Here is a 17,790-nt window from a genome sequence, read left to right as displayed (position 1 = left end):
CTCTGGATATGACTCCGAACACGTGGACTCAACTTCTTTGGTCGACCTTGGCGAAGCCTGTTCCGAGTGGAACCTGTCCTGGAAAACCGCTGTATGACCTTGGCCACCATGCTGTAGCTCAGTTTCAGGGTGTTAGCAATCTTCTTATAGCCCAGGCCATCTTTGTGGAGAGCAACAATTCTATTTCTCACATCCTCAGAGAGTTCTTTGCCATGAGGTGCCATGTTGAATATCCAGTGGCCAGTATGAGAGAATTGTACCCAAAACACCAAATTTAACAGCCCTGCTCCCCATTTACACCTGGGACCTTGACACATGACACCAGGGAGGGACAACGACACATTTGGGCACAATTTGGACATGTTCACTGTGGGGTGTACTCACTTATGTTGCCAGCTATTTAGACATTAATGGCTGTGTGTTGAGTTATTTTCAGAAGACAGTAAATCTACACTGCTATACAAGCTGTACACTGACTACTCTAAGTTATATCCAAGTTTCATGTCTATAGTGTTGTCCCATGAAAAGATATAATGAAATATTTGCAGAAATGTGAGGGGTGTACTCACTTTTGTGATACACCCCTCACATTTCTGCAAATATTTCATTATATCTTTTCATGGGACAACACTATAGACATGAAACTTGGATATAACTTAGAGTAGTCAGTGTACAACTTGTATAGCAGTGTAGATTTACTGTCTTCTGAAAATAACTCAACACACAGCCATTAATGTCTAAATAGCTGGCAACATAAGTGAGTACACCCCACAGTGAACATGTCCAAATTGTGCCCAAATGTGTCGTTGTCCCTCCCTGTTGTCATGTGTCAAGGTCCCAGGTGTAAATGGGGAGCAGGGCTGTTAAATTTGGTGTTTTGGGTACAATTCTCTCATACTGGCCACTGGATATTCAACATGGCACCTCATGGCAAAGAACTCTCTGAGGATGTGAGAAATAGAATTGTTGCTCTCCACAAAGATGGCCTGGGCTATAAGAAGATTGCTAACACCCTGAAACTGAGCTACAGCATGGTGGCCAAGGTCATACAGCGGTTTTCCAGGACAGGTTCCACTCGGAACAGGCTTCGCCAGGGTCGACCAAAGAAGTTGAGTCCACGTGTTCGGCGTCATATCCAAAGGTTGGCTTTAAAAAATAGACACATAAGTGCTGCCAGCATTGCTGCAGAGGTTGAAGACGTGGGAGGTCAGCCTGTCAGTGCTCAGACCATACGCCGCACACTGCATCAACTCGGTCTGCATGGTCGTCATCCCAGAAGGAAGCTGACGCACAAGAAAGCCCGCAAACAGTTTGCTGAAGACAAGCAGTCCAAGAACATGGATTACTGGAATGCCCTGTGGTCTGACGAGACCAAGATAAACTTGTTTGGCTCAGATGGTGTCCAGCATGTGTGGCGGCGCCCTGGTGAGAAGTACCAAGACAACTGTATCTTGCCTACAGTCAAGCATGGTGGTGGTAGCATCATGGTCTTGGGCTGCATGAGTGTTGCTGGCACTGGGGAGCTGCAGTTCATTGAGGGAAACATGAATTCCAACATGTACTGTGACATTCTGAAACAGAGCATGATCCCCTCCCTTCGAAAACTGGGCCTCATGGCAGTTTTCCAACAGGATAACGACCCCAAACACAACCTCCAAGATGACAACTGCCTTGCTGAGGAAGCTGAAGGTAAAGGTGATGGACTAAACCCAATTGAGCACCTGTGGCGCATCCTCAAGTGGAAGGTGGAGGAGTTCAAGGTGTCTAACATCCACCAGCTCCGTGATGTCATCATGGAGGAGTGGAAGAGGATTCCAGTAGCAACCTGTGCAGCTCTGGTGAATTCCATGCCCAGGAGGGTTAAGGCAGTGCTGGATAATAATGGTGGTCACACAAAATATTGACACTTTGGGCACAATTTGGACATGTTCACTGTGGGGTGTACTCACTTATGTTGCCAGCCATTTAGACATTAATGGCTGTGTGTTGAGTTATTTTCAGAAGACAGTAAATCTACACTGCTATACAAGTTGTACACTGACTACTCTAAGTTATATCCAAGTTTTATTTCTATAGTGTTGTCCCATGAAAAGATATAATAAAATATTTGCAGAAATGTGAGGGGTGTACTCACTTTTGTGATACACTGTATATATATATATATATATATATATATATATATATATATATATATATATATATATATATATAGCATTTAGCGGACACTTTTATCCAAAGCGACTTACACAATGAGCAACTGAGGGTTAAGGGCCTTACTCAGGGACCCAACAGTGGCAACTTGGTGGTGGTGGGGCTTGAACTGGCAACCTTCTGTTTATTAGTCCAGTACCTTAACCACTGAGCTATCACTGCATAACATATAATATATATATTGATATATATTATATATAAGTAGCCTAGTAGTTGTATCAACTACTGCATGTAATCAATAACTGACTGTCAAATCAAATGTGTTTTATTTATTAGGATTGTAACGTCATGTTTTACACTTTGGTTACATTCATGACAGGAACGGTGGTTATTCATTACACAAGACTCATCAGGTCACAAGTTTATATCCAACACAGTCATGGACAATTCAGTGTCTCCAATTCACCTCACTTGCACGTCTTTGTACTGTGGGAGGAAACCGGAGCACCGAAGTAAACCCATGCAGACACGGGGAGAACATGCAAACTCCACACAGAGAGGACCCGGACCACCCCACCTTATCAAACCTTTCTCTTATCAAATTAGGAGAAAATAAAAATAAATTGTGCTCCAGTGGGAAGTAAGAACAGAAATGAGTCTCTCCATCACGGATTAAATGCTGTAATTTCGCTGTACACGTTTCTTTTTTGGAGAGCGTCATTTGTCTCCTGTCTCACTCGTCTTTTTCTCAACTTTCTCCGGCACGGTCGTCTGTATCTCTCCCTTCGTTTTTTCTACGTTCGCTATCTTTCTTTTTCTTTCCACCGTCTTTTCACATGTAACTCGCCTCTAACTCTCTCATCTGTAGAGTTGCAGTGTTTACCGACTGGAATGCACAGACTTGATTGGCTGAGTGGTGTCACGTGATCTCTGGTGTCTGTGCGTTTTCTCATCCACTAAACCGCTACCGTAAATGGTACAGAAGCTGCGCCGGTTAAAATAGAAGCGCTCCGTCAGGTTTCAAATCATAACTTTCTGTTTTGGCTGTAGGTCCGGGTCCGTATGGGACAGCTTCTGGGTCCGGACCCGGACCGCGGTCCGCCTGTTAGTGACCTCTGGTCTAGAAGATGACCAACTCAAACAGCAGCAATAGATGAGTGATCGTCTCTGACTTTACATCTACAAAGTGGACCAACTAGGTGGGAGTATCTAATAGAGATACTGTGGTCCTGGGAGAGTCCTGACCATTGAAGAACAGCATGAAAGGGGGCTAACAAGCATGCAAAGAAACAGATGGACTACAGTCAGTAATTGTAGAACTACAAAGTGCTTCTATATGGTAAGTGGAGCTGATAAAAATGGACAGTGAGTGTAGAAACAAGGAGGTGGTTTTAATGTTATGGCTGATCAGTATATATGTACATTGAGTTTGTTTTGTAATTGTCTAATCTGCCAGTCATGTGACAGAGGAACAAAACATGAAAGTTTAATCTGCAATCAGCTCCGGCTGGTGGTGGTGTTTTTGATGGTGTGAATAGTGTTTTCTTGGCAAACATTGGGTCCACTTCCAATAAAGCATTGTTTGCATGGCAGACAATCTGAGTATTGCTGACTATACGCACCCCTTTATGCCCACAGTTATACTGAATTTAAAGTGGCTACTTTCAGCATAATTATGAACCAGATCACAAAAAAACTAAACATCTCAAACTGGTTTTATTAATTTGATATTTAACTCCTGTAACTTTGGATCTAAATCCAAAAGAACCGATTGGAATGTAATAGAATAGGAGATTTAAATTAAAGCAAAGAAAGGGGGATTAGTATGGTGTAAGAGTATATAAAAGTGTATATACTGTATAAAAGTAAGTGTTTTAACTGTCTGCATGTGTGGTTGGACTGTTGCTGTTCCTGATATTTATGGGATACATTAATCACTAAACTGCAATTTTATTTGAATCTATTAAACAAGTGTGGTTTTTGTTTATGTTTAAAAAACAATTTAAAACAATTATTTTACTCACAGCCCTACACTGTCAAAACAATCCAGACTCCCCTGCTAAGTACAGGCATATAAGTCAGTAAGATAAAGCAATTTATACACTTTTAACTTTGTGGCACCAGTTTATAGAATAGAATGCCTTATATAGACATGCGCACAAATACAGAAAAATGAAATGCTTTTTCTGCATATACAAGCTTGTTTGCAAGCTGGGGTCAGAGTGCAGGGTCAAACAATGTACAGTGCCACTGGAACAGACAGGGTTAAGGGCCTTGTTCAAGAGCCCAATTGTGTGTGTGCATAGCAGAGCCAGGATTTGAACTGAAAATCTTTGATTAATAGCCGAAAGCTCTAACCACTAGGCTACCTCTGACCCAAAGGCTACTAGAAAAGGCCTCTTTCTTTCCTTTTATGGTTGTGTTCCTTGTAAACAAAGCACAGTCCATAAAGAAATGCTTTGACTAGTTTGGTGTGGAGGAACTCCAGTGCCCTGCACAAAGCCATGCCCTGTAATTCCCTTATAGCTTATCTTTATCTTTTAGCTTTATCTTATCAGAAGCAATAGTAATTAAAAATGTACACTATAAAATAGTCCTTCTTATCCAACTTATTTGTGGCAGACAAACGCTCTGTCAATTAAATGGGCACAAATTCTCAGAGACCCATTTAAAAATCATTGGTGAGGGTGACTCCATATCAATGTCCATAAGTGTTTACCTGATTGGACAAAACCCCACACATGCAAGGGACTGAACGTAAATGTTTACAGTGTAATTATGTGTATTATTAGCTGTATAGTTTTATGCTTGCTACTGTGGCACCCAAATTGGTGTTTAATAAATAACATCTATCCAAAATACATCCATCTTTTTGTCTCCTTCTTTGTAAAGGTTTGGTAAAGTAATGTGATAAATGACATGCATTAATTTTCAAATGAAATGCATGCCATGTCACTGTAACTGATAGTGTGTACTTAAAGGGTTTCATTTGGAGAACATGCACAAATCTTGCTTTTGTTTTCACTGTTTTTTCTTTTTCTTCTTTTGAACTTTTTCTTTTGGCATTATGTGAATAATTTGTGATGATGTTCTTACCTGCTCAGACATGTCACCACAAAGTTTACAGTCGAATTTGCCACCTTGACAGCAGACACATTAACAATTCGGATAGGTGGTAAGCTGAGCAGAGGTGGATGAGGTTCTGTTCCAACATGCAACAGAATAATTGATTGATTTAACGATTTAACAAATGTAGTAACACACCAAGACAGTAGTTCATCAGTCCTTTTTGGTGGTGGGTAGTGATTTAGCATTAATGTATGTACTGTGTGGTGTGGTACCTTACCAACAATAAAAATTTGCTCTTCAAAAGTTCCATACATGTAGCGGAAACACTGTGATTCAGTGAAGTGTGTGTCGTGCACTATAGAGAGGAATGTAGGAATCACACTTGTGAAATTTATTTCTGAACCAGGAGTCACTGTGGCATTTATCATCTTGGGGTCAGTAGGCTCAGGCTCAGTTGAGGGAATGGCAGTTGTTGTTGGAACATGCTGATCAGTGGTTGATAGTAGAGTGGTAGCTGGGGACAAAACCATACTCATTTTTATGCTATTTTGATACATTTTTTTATCTCCTACAGTGCTAAGCCAAAACATAAAGACCACCCCCTAAAAATGTGCATAGCAATGGTTAGTTTGTAACACGTGCATGTCACAGTCAGGAATATATTAATTGTTGGGCTTGACAGCCACTTGTAGTACAAGGCATAAAGACATGAGTAAATTTTATGAAATTATTATGGCCAAATTACTGGGTTGAAGTATTGCTGAAAGAGCAAGGGGGCCACCGGAATCTGGGGTGGGTACATAGTGACAGTAGTCCAAGGAGAGGGACAAACCAACTAGTTGGGTGTCAAAGATACCATAGAACACAAATGCTGTGGTATTTTGTACATAACAATAGAAGGGTTACTGTTGCTTAAATTGCAGATCATTTTAATACTGGTAATGAGGTGAATGTATCGTACTATAACAGTGCATTGAAACCTGCATGGGTCTGCATAGTCGCAGATCAAAATTCCCATGCTATCTTTTGCTCAACCTAACATCAGAGCAATGACAAATAAATCACATTTGTTACTCACCTTTTGTGGTCTCCAGTTTGGCAGTGGTCATGTGAGGACCTGCTGAACAAGCATTTAGAAGTGAAGTTTTATCACATGGTCTAATTGTTCAAATAAATGTTGAGTTAATTCTTTATGTGCAAGAGATAACAATGTTAATGTTTTAGACTTCCACATAACATTGTAGTTTAGAGAATAATAAGCAGAAAAGTAGGAAAATGTGTTACTGGCAAAATACTGCTCATTAAATAGTGTTATAAAAATTGTGATGCTTTGTGAAAGAATGCTTTTTTTTATTTTTTACATGATAATTTTGATTTGTTTAATATTAATCATTTTGTTTTTTGATTAGGGTCAGAAACACTCTCAGAACAGGACATCAGTCCTTCCTGGGGCAATTCAGATTAGCCAATCCTATTAATTTGTTTTTGGTAAGTGCAAAGAAACCACAGACAACAACTAGAGCAGAAAATTTAACCCAGCAACCAATACCACCTGCTGCATCACTGAGCTGTATTAAATGTTTTACATTTCTGTTCAACAACCCAAAAGTGTAAACTGCTGTTTTTACATATTTTACAGAGAGTAGTACTGCATGTCCTAATAGAGACATGGACATAACTTTTTTTGTCAGCTGCTCATGTATTTAGAATTTTCTATGGGTTGCCACAGCAAATTATTCTGGCTGATAATGCCTTTCCTGATGCAACCCTCCTTACATTTTCCACTGGCACTGAGATTGCACTGACTAGTGGACCTCCAAATGGCTAGGCTGTTCAGCCATCTCTACCAAGAAATAGCCAGTCATGTTTTGAACCTGTTATCTTAGCAATAGTGAGCAAGTGTGATAGTGTGTGGGCTGTACCAGTTAGTTGGGTGGGGTGGCGCTCATGCATTGCCATCCCCAACCTGTTCTGGGTTTCCTTTCCTTCCTTTTTTGGAAAACTTGGTAAAGCACTCTTGGCACCTTGCCATATTGTGACACCACTTTTCATTTCTGCGCTATCCAATTTTCTATCCACTTTTGCCATACCAGACAGTGGATGTTTTGTGTCTTTGATTTGTTACTTTGGTTGTGTCTGTTAATTTGGTCACTTTATTTATTCTTTACCATTTTTGTTTGTGGCTTTTGGCCACAGTATTGTTCTACCTTTGTTAAGTATGATGCAATTTGGGTTAATTTTCAATTCTGTTAGGTACAGTGCTAAGTGGGAGAGAGAGACACAATGTCCTGTGTTGTATTTCATGAGTGCCTGATGCCCTATAAAGGATTGTTTGCATTTACCCTGAAATAAATGTAAAAAAATAGCTGATTTTATACCTTTAGTGTGTGACTGTGTGAAGTGCATGATTGTAGTTGTGGGTGGAGGGCACATAGTACGGAATGCTGCCTGTACTACCAGCTTCACTGTTATGTTGCCTATCATGCTGTAGGCATGAGTTGCCACATTGCTGTGTGTGATCAGCTGGTTGCCATCGTGAAAGTCCCATATAAAGTCAACTGCATTGACAGTCTTCAGGTAGTTGCTCGGGTCATGAACCTGTACTTTGAAGATGATGTTGTAGCCCTTAATAAAAGTGTTTCTCTCTGTGATGTTTGCTGCTTCTTTTTGGGAAATATTAACAGCCAAAGGGATCTTATCTGTTAATGAAGAAAAAAAAAAAACTTTGTTTAGTGTTATACTGGGGATTTAGGACTTTGATTTCCTCTCAAAAACATGCAAATGGTAAATTGGCTGCTTTAAATTGCTCTTAGATAGGTAGTAAAAGGGTAAATGTGTGTTGCCCAGCAATATACATGTGCCCAAAACTGGTGCCCTGAACAGGCTAGTTGCACCTTTGGAGAATACTACAACAAACAAGTCAAAGTAAATAAATAAATAAAAAACAAGATAAAAATTGCTTTTAAAACCTATAAATTCTTTTTTAAGGATCATATATATAAATAAGAACTTTTCAGTTATTCATGATCTGTTTTACCACCAATTTATCCTATTCAGTTGTAGCCTAGTGGTTAAGGTACTGGACTAGTAATCAAAAGGTCTCTGGTTCAAGCCCCACCACTGTCAGATTGCCATTGTTGAGCTCTTAACCCTCAATTGCTTAGACAATATACTGTCACAGTACTGTAAGTTGCTTTGAATAAAGGGTCTGCTAAATGCTGAAAATGTAGCCAGTCCAGGTAGCCAGTCCATCACAGGGCAAATACACACACACACACACACACACTTATACCTTGAGGGACTTTCCAATTAACCTGACTGCATGTCTATGGACTGTGGGAGGAAACCCACGCAGACATGGGGAGAACTCCACACAGAAAGGACCTACAGAAGGCGACAGCGCTACTTACTGAGCCACCATGCTGCCCACAAACTGCCCTACAAATATTTTTGAAACTGAAAAAGGAAACTTCACCACAGGTTAAAAGAAATCACCAAAGTAACTGAACTGTACATTACAAGAAAGCTTAAAAGACATATTAAAGCCAAAATTAATCAAAACAATTAAAACTGTAATAGCATCGGTATGTACACATGTTGAGAGACAGACCTGTGACCCAGAACACTGTGCTATCAGTGGAAAAAGGGATGTATTTTCTGCGTTCCTGTTTGCGGTACACCAAGACCTCCATCATGCCGGCTCCAAGTGTCCAGTCTGTTGTATTGAGCTTAAGACTGGAAGAGGAACCATCACATGTCTCATAGTACTGACCTGAGAGACAGACATATAAACTGGTGAATAAATAAAATATGGGATAGTGTTGCATAAAGACCACAAAACATACAACTATAGCCTGAGTGTGCATACCCATAGTATGCCAAATGTAGACATAGCCCTTGTGTCTCCAGTCACTTGATTGTGGAAATGGCTTTCTATCCGGGAACACGTCACAGTGCTTTAGGTCTGTGCACTTTTCAAATCCATAATAATCCAACCAGGAACTCCAGTTACGCATATGTGCAGAAAGCGCCTGTCCATTAGCTAAATACGCACAACAATAATAGTTATACAATACAAGGCCAAGGCAACGTAGACACTCGTTGAATGCAACATTTTAGCCACACCCACTTTTAACAGACATAAAAATCAAGCATAAACAGTCTATACTAAAGGCTATACATTAATACATAATTTTTTTATTTTTACTAACTGCATCAGGTTACAATGACCTATGTTGCAATGTGAAAGCCATAATAAAATCAGGCTCAAGTAAAAATATAAATTTACTTGAGGATCAGTGATGGTGGTGAAGTAGTGGTGATGTAGTGGTGATGGCTGTTGGTGTTCCTTGTTGTAGGAAATGTAAATTATTTATGGGGATGCAGGAAAGAAAGAACCAGGGGGGCAGAAGGCTATAAATGTCTATAAATTTCCCATTTATTTATATTCACTGTCTGTTATACTGTGTTGGCTTATTTATTTCTTTATTTTTAAAGTTATACTTTTTATACTTATTTAAAAGTTTTACTTTATGTTTAATCTTTAAGATTTAATTTTTAAGATTGTAGTTTGTAGTAACTATCAAGCAATTGCATTGTCATTACAATGTTAACATTTTAACAAATATAAAGTTTTCTTAAAATGTTTACAATTAGTATTTTTTCATAAACTGGCTACTTACTTATACATAATCAAAACAGCATGTTTAGATTAGATTTAGTTTAGATTAGATAAGGTTAGTTGTAAAATCCTATAAACAGAATTAAAATGTAAGGTAAATTATATTATTCATAGAATGTAAGAACTGCTTAAGGCCTGACCATACCGTCTTCACAGTGCTGGTCGGATAAAAGGTTTCCATTAAGGTCCTCTTTCTTGCACTCCAGTCTAGCAGTAAATGTGATCAGAGAACCACCGATAGCTGGACTGTTGCTGGTAAGATGCACACTTGCTTTATCTGAAAAATGTGAGAAGTTTGAGAATAAGGAAAAGCTTCAGTGCATGGTTACAAAATTATTAAAAATACTGAGGCTTGGATTATACAACGGAAGGCTTGTATTATTTAAGGTATTCCACTGTAGTGGCCATAAAATGGATGATTCCATGAAACATATACGTAGATTAATATAAAATTAATGAGCATGGGTGTCACGCTTTGAGCCTCTCTGTGCTCTAGTGTGCCACGCCCTTCTCTCCCCAGTCTCCAGCCAGCCTCCCTCTCCTGATTGGTATTTAGGAGAGGATCAGGGAAAGGCTGGTTGGAGGATAGGAAGAGGGGGGATAGGAGGGAGGTGGAATGATGATGGACGGAAGTGACGATAGCTCAGACAATGAGCCAGAGATGTTTGGCTGTAGGAGCGGAAATTGGGCAGATGGGGCAGAGTGGCAAACTGTACGAAAGAAAAAAGGTAGGCGCTTATCTGATGACAGAGATTCTATTGGTAGTGGGGTTCAGGGAGAGAGAGTAAAGCGTCGGAAGGAGGAATATATTGTATTAATACAGTTTGAGTCAGAATATGGTGCTGTGCTAAATCCGATCAGATTGACATCCGAAATTAAAGCAACTTTAGGGGAAGTAGCAGGGGCCAAAGTGTTGAAAGGAGGTAAACTTTTGATAACGTGTAAAGATGAACGTCAGAGGGATAAAGCACTAAAATTAAAATATCTAGGGAGCAAAAAGATAATACCGAGATTGTTTAAAGACAAACAGTGGCTTCGGGGTGTAATCACGGGGGTACCCCTAGATGTATCTATGGACCAGATCAAACAAAATATGTCAGGAGGCACTGTGGTTGAAGCTGTTAGACTAAAGGGAATAAGAAATGGAATTAAAGGAGATAGCCTCTCTGTGATGATACGTTTCGAGGATGCAGTTTGTAGAGGAAAGAAAAGATGTGGGGTCTGTGGAGGAGATCATGAACTGTAACTGTGGTGGGGAACATAAAGCTGCATATGGGGGATGTGAGATGAGAAAAAGGGCTGCAGAAGTACAACAAGTACGAGTAAAACAAGGTCTAACTCATGCTGAAGCATTGAAGGAGGTCGGTAAGAATGTTCATGTGGAAAGTAAAATTAGCAAACACAGATACAGATGCTACCAGAATCAAACAGAGGCATCAGACACACAGTACTATCACTAAAGATACCCTGGTTGTTGATAAAGAAAAAATTTTTATGTTTATGGCAGAAGTGGTTAACTGCACTGCCCAGACTAATAGTAGAACGGAAAGGATCAAAATCATTGTGAGATCTGCAGAGAAGTTCCTAGATGTTAGAGGTATTACTTGGGAAGTGATAAGCACAGGGCTAGCTGGGAGAGTTATTCCAACACAGTCAAGTGAAGGTTTGTGATGAGTTTTTTAATAATGCAGTGGAATGCAAGGAGTCTGATTGCTAATGGTCAAGAATTTAAGAAATTTGTAGATAGTAGACAATCATTACCTGATATTATATGTGTACAAGAGACATGGCTAAAACCTCAGTTAAATTTTAATTTATCAGGATATGTAATTGTCCGAAGAGATAGACAAAAAGGTAATGGTGGCGGAGTAGCAACTTTTATTAGAGAAGGAATTGGGCACAAAATTGTTCACATAAGTGGAGAATTTGAGTCTATAGTGATGGAGATATGGGGCACGAAAGGGAAATTCACAGTTGTTAATATACAGGGGTTGGACAAAATAACTGAAACACCTGGTTTTAGACCACAATAATTTATTAGTATGGTGTAGGGCCTCCTTTTGCGGCCAATACAGCGTCAATTCGTCTTGGAAATGACATATACAAGTCCTGCACAGTGGTCAGAGGGATTTTAAGCCATTCTTCTTGCAGGATAGTGGCCAGGTCACTACGTGATGCTGGTGGAGGAAAACGTTTCCTGACTCGCTTCTCCAAAACACCCCAAAGTGGCTCAATAATATTTAGATCTGGTGACTGTGCAGGCCATGGGAGATGTTCAACTTCACTTTCATGTTCATCAAACCAATCTTTCACCAGTCTTGCTGTGTGTATTGGTGCATTGTCATCCTGATACACGGCACCGCCATTGGATGCACATGGTCCTCCAGAATGGTTCGGTAGTCCTTGGCAGTGACGCGCCCATCTAGCACAAGTATTGGGCCAAGGGAATGCCATGATATGGCAGCCCAAACCATCACTGATCCACCCCCATGCTTCACTCTGGGCATGCAACAGTCTGGGTGGTACGCTTCTTTGGGGCTTCTCCACACCGTAACTCTCCCGGATGTGGGGAAAACAGTAAAGGTGGACTCATCAGAGAACAATACATGTTTCACATTGTCCACAGCCCAAGATTTGCGCTCCTTGCACCATTGAAACCGACGTTTGGCATTGGCACGAGTGACCAAAGGTTTGGCTATAGCAGCCCGGCCGTGTATATTGACCCTGTGGAGCTCCTGACGGACAGTTCTGGTGGAAACAGGAGAGTTGAGGTGCACATTTAATTCTGCCGTGATTTGGGCAGCCGTGGTTTTATGTTTTTTGGATACAATCCGGGTTAGCACCCGAACATCCCTTTCAGACAGCTTCCTCTTGCGTCCACAGTTAATCCTGTTGGATGTGGTTTGTACTTCTTGGTGGTATGCTGACATTACCCTGGATACCGTGGCTCTTGATACATCACAAAGACTTGCTGTCTTGGTCACAGATGCGCCAGCAAGACGTGCACCAACAATTTGTCCTCTTTTGAACTCTGGTATGTCACCCATAATGTTGTGTGCATTGCAATATTTTGAGCAAAACTGTGCTCTTACCCTGCTAATTGAACCTTCACACTCTGCTCTTACTGGTGCAATGTGCAATTAATGAAGATTGGCCACCAGACTGGTCCAATTTAGCCATGAAACCTACCACACTAAAATGACAGGTGTTTCAGTTATTTTGTCCAACCCCTGTATATAACCCTTGTAAATATCATTAGATATTTTAGTAAAAATGGCAGGGACATATCAGGGTAAGGCATTTTGGTGTGGAGATTTCAATGCACATAGTACGCTATGGGGTAGTTCTGGCACGGATGGCAATGGGTTAGCTATTGAAGAGTTAATAATGGAAAAATAATTGGTATGTTTAAATGATGGTAGGGGAACTAGATTTAATATATTAAATAACTCAGAGTCTGCAATTGACTTAACGTTAGCTTCCCCTGACTTGGCTGGAAAGAGTACTTGGGATGTATTACAGGGGACCACTTTAGGCAGTGATCATTATCCTATATTTTGTGTACTGGGAATTGAGGTAATCAGAGAACAGAGAGTATATTTATACAGATGGAATTTTAATAAAGCGGACTGGACGAAATTCTCTGATCTATGTGAGATGAGGTTGCAGGACTGGTCAATGTCAACAGATATAGAGAAATGTAACAAGGAATTATGTGATATGATATATAGGTCTGCTGAAGAAACCATTCCAGAAAAGAAACATTATGGTAAGAAGGCAGCAGTGCCCTGGTGGACAGCAGAGTGTTCTGTAGCAGTCAGGCAGCGTAATAAAGCCCTGCGTGTGGTGCGGAAAACACTTTCACCAATAGATTTAATCAAATATAAACAAGCCCAAGCTAGAGTTAGAAAACTTATAAAATCAGCTAAAAGAGAGTATTGGAGGACTTTCTGTAGTAGCATTGGAACTGACATCCCTGTCAATGAGGTATGGACTATGATTAGGAAAATGAGGGGTATAAGAAAATCTGGGACAATACCAGTATTACAACAGGGAGACTGGGAGGCAGTATCTGATATGGACAAAGCAGAGGTTTTGGCTCAATCTTTTGTAAAGATTCATAGATATGCAAACTTGAGTAATGAAATGATGGCTTGCAGAGAAAGAGTTGTAGCACAATATCCTGAAGTGTTACATAAAAGAAAGGGGTTGGATAGTGTATTAGATTGTGATCTTACATTAATACAATAGCAAGATCTGGCCAGACATCTCCAGGTAAAGATGGCATATGTTATACTATGTTTAAACATTTATCTGATAAATCACTGGGTGTTACTTTGGAATTTTATAATAAAATTTGGAGAGCAGGGCAGATTCCCTCTGCTTGGAAATTGGCTATAGTGGTTCCAGTAGGGAAGCCAGGGAAGGACCTGTCTGATGCAAGTAGTTACAGACCAATTTCATTGAATTCCCATATAAGTAAACTTATGGAACGGATGATAACAGAGAGGCTATCTTATTATCTAGAACGGCGGAATAGTTTTTCTCCATATCAGAGCGGATTTCGTAAAGGAAGAATGACTATGGACTCAGTACTATGTCTGGAATCTGACATTCGGAAGGCACAAATTTATAAAGAAGCTGTAGTTGCTGTGTTTTCTGATATAGAAAAAGCATATGATATGCTGTGGAAAGAGGGTTTGCTGATTAAGATGTCCGAGCTAGGAATTGGAGGGAGGCTATACAACTGGGTAATGGACTTTTTGCAGGATAGATCAATACAGGTCAGGGTAGGAACTAAATATTCTAAAGTGTATCAGATTGAAAATGGTACTCCACAAGGCAGCGTCTGTAGCCCCCTACTGTTTAATATAATGATTAATGATATCTTTTCAGTGGTTGGAACAGATATAGCTAAATCTTTGTACGCAGATGATGGGGCATTATGGAAGAGAGGTAGAAATCTGGCATTTGTAACAAGAAAGATGCAGGAGGCAATAGCAGCAGTGGAACACTGGTCAAAAGATTGGGGTTTCAAGTTGTCTGTTCCAAAAACCCAGGTTATTTGTTTTTCAAATAGACCTAAAACAGGTGCACTAGGGCTCAAAATGTATGGGCAGGTTCTGGAACAGGTCAAGGTGATCAGGTTCCTCGGAATGTGGATGGACTCGAAGTTGACCTGGAAACAACATATTCAGAAGATATCAGATAAATGTAAGAAAGGCTTTAATGTCCTTAAGTGCCTAGCGGGATGTGACTGGGGAGCTGACCGTTCCTCCCTCTTGAGAATATATGATGCTTTAATAAGGGCAGTGTTTGATTACGGCTGTATGGCCTATAGGTCAGCTGCTAAGACAAACTTGAAAAAACTAGATGTAATACAAACACAAGCGTTAAGGATATGTTGCGGGGCTGTTAGATCCTCTCCAGTGGCCTCAATACAGGTAGAAACAGGGGAAATGCCTCTGTATTTGCGACGAGTGGCACTGTCTACCATGTATTGGATAAACCTAAAGGGGCAAAATGAGAGTCATCCAGCGTTAGCCACATTACATGATTGCAGTAACCATCCCCACAGTCCTATTACAAACTTTGGGTGCCTGAGCAATAAAGAAGCAGACAACATGGGACTACAGGCTTGTAGATTCAGCTGTACAGTGCCTAGGTCAGTGATACCACCTTGGATGTTCGAATTACCCAGTGTAGACCTGACACTGCATGAAAAGCAGTATAATAATTGAGAAATTCCAGCTGCTACAGTATTGGTGCAACATCATCTGGCACAAAAATACTATAATATTCTGCAGATATATACGGATGGATCAAAGCATCCTACTACAGGAACCACAGCAGCAGCAGTGTATATCCCAGACTTTCGAGTAATTATCAAAAGACGACTAACAAGTAATCTCTCGGTATTTGCCACTGAAATAGTTGCCATTCTGCTGGCGTTGCAATGGGCCGAAGAGGTATGCCCAATGAGAATAGTGATTTGTTCAGATTCCTTGTCCGCATTACAAAGCATCCAGTCGGGGCAGTCTAATTGTAGGCCAGATCTCATTATAGAAATTTATCAGACAATGTTCAGATTACATATGAAATTAATATCAGTAAAATTCTTATGGGTTCCAGCACATGTAGGAATAATCGGAAACGAGATTGTGGATGTAGCTGCAAGACAATGCCTAAAACGAACAAGATGTGATTTTGACATCCCAATTAGCAAGGCTGAGGCAAGAGTGGTTGTTAAACAATTTGTGAGAAAGGTATGGCAGGGTGACTAGGAACAGGAATTCAGGGGAAGGCATCTATTTGCAATACAGCCAAAAGTTGGTTCGGGTACAGGTGGAGGATATGATCGAAGACAAGCAGTTATATTAACTCGGCTCAGGATAGGTCATACAGTGTTAAATTCTTCTCTTCACTTAATAAAATATTGACACAGGGCTTTGTCAATACTGTCAACAGAGGGAAACTGCTGAACATGTATTACTTATTTGTAAAAAACATTCTGCACAAAGATCACTATTCATTGATATTTTAAAGGAAAAGGGACACAAAGATTTCACTATGAAGGGGTTACTTTCTTATGGGGCAGGGATGGGTATAGTACACAAGCAGGTGTTTTGCTTTCTAAAGAATATTGGTAAATATAACATAATTTAATTTAGGAATTTTAATTTTAATTTTAATTTTTTTATGTATCATTAGTATTATTAATGTTAATGTTATTATTATTATTATTATTATTATTATTATTATTAATATAAACCACTTGAGGGTAGCATTGAGTAGAAAAGTCACTTCCAGAAATCTCATTCCACACACATAGTAGATGTGGTAATGCACCTTTAGTTGGACTGCCACCCGCCATTAACCTAAAAGAAGAAGAAGAAGAAGAAGAAGAAGAAGGCTGGTTGGAGACTATTCTTTGTAACTCTGTTTGCTCCTGGTAACTCTGTTCGTTTGCTCCTGGTAAATCTGTTCGTTTGCTCTTGGTAACTCTGTTCGGTCTTGGTAACTCTGTTCGGTCTTGGTAACTCTGTTCGGTCTTGGTAACTCTGTTCATTTGCTTTGTATTTCCTGTGACTGTTGGTTTGAATTTGGACTTTGCCTGTGACTTTGCCTGTGACTTTGCCTGTGCATTTGCTTTTGCCTGTGCCTTTTGTCTGTTAGCTTTGTCTGTTAGCTTTAGCCTCTTTAGCCTTGTTCATCCCTGCTAGCCCTGTTAGCCTTTTGCTTAACCTTTGTTTGTTAGCTTTAGCCTTTGTGTTTAGCCTGTTCTGTCCTGTTAAGCTTTTGTAGTTATTGTTTAGCTTAGTTACTGTCTGTTTAGATTTAGCATTTAGTTTAGCATTTATCTTTATTTATGTGTTTAGCATTTATAAGCATTAACATTTAGCTTAGCATAGGTTGTGTTTTGTGTACTTTTGTCTTGTCTTGTTATCGCCTGTCTCTTGTCTTTGTTATTAATAAATCTATTTAGTTCATTACATCTCTGCATGTGTGTCCGCCCCTCTCGTTCGTCATAGCCCATATACTGTTACATAATAGTCTCCCCCTTAGGACGCAGCAAGATGTATTTGGTTTATGTGTTCCCCGATTTTAACTCCATGAGGTTTCCTCAAACCTTCCCGTTAAGTAGGCCAGCTCCTTATGATGGAAGCGACCCGTGTGTCGAAGGCTTCCTTCTGCAGAGCCAGCTCTACCTGCAGAACCTTCTGGACCCCCAGCCAGCTGAAACCGACAAAGTGCGGTTTATGATGTCTAGACTGAGGGGTGCTGCTCGTGAGTGGGCTAAGCAGCTTTGGTCTGACAGGGGAGTTGAGCTGAACTCGGTGAAGGATTTTGAGGGCCTCATGAGAGCAAAATTTTCACGTAGCAAAGTG

The 17,790-nt window shown here is 40.2% G+C and overlaps 1 protein-coding gene across 2 annotated transcripts in view; it reads right to left on the bottom strand.

Moving 5' to 3' along the window:
* Positions 1-17,790, bottom strand: part of gpnmb (glycoprotein (transmembrane) nmb) — a 28,036-nt gene that overhangs the window by 4,758 nt on the left and 5,488 nt on the right. Inside the window, exons 3-9 of one of the 2 annotated variants that reach the window (XM_063011708.1) lie at positions 10,047-10,178; positions 9,089-9,262; positions 8,831-8,992; positions 7,599-7,919; positions 6,299-6,340; positions 5,498-5,734; positions 5,248-5,353 (exon numbers count right to left, since the gene is read on the bottom strand). In XM_063011708.1, coding sequence (XP_062867778.1) covers positions 5,248-5,353; positions 5,498-5,734; positions 6,299-6,340; positions 7,599-7,919; positions 8,831-8,992; positions 9,089-9,262; positions 10,047-10,178 — 1,174 coding nt within the window. The remainder of the gene's footprint in view (positions 1-5,247; positions 5,354-5,497; positions 5,735-6,298; positions 6,341-7,598; positions 7,920-8,830; positions 8,993-9,088; positions 9,263-10,046; positions 10,179-17,790) is intronic. The other variant, XM_063011714.1, reaches the window with a different exon arrangement.

This window comes from Trichomycterus rosablanca, chromosome 2 (assembly GCF_030014385.1).
Source record: "Trichomycterus rosablanca isolate fTriRos1 chromosome 2, fTriRos1.hap1, whole genome shotgun sequence".
Classification (NCBI taxonomy): domain Eukaryota; kingdom Metazoa; phylum Chordata; class Actinopteri; order Siluriformes; family Trichomycteridae; genus Trichomycterus; species Trichomycterus rosablanca.
Note: the sequence above shows the minus strand (reverse complement) of the source record. Positions and strands in the feature narration are given on the sequence as shown.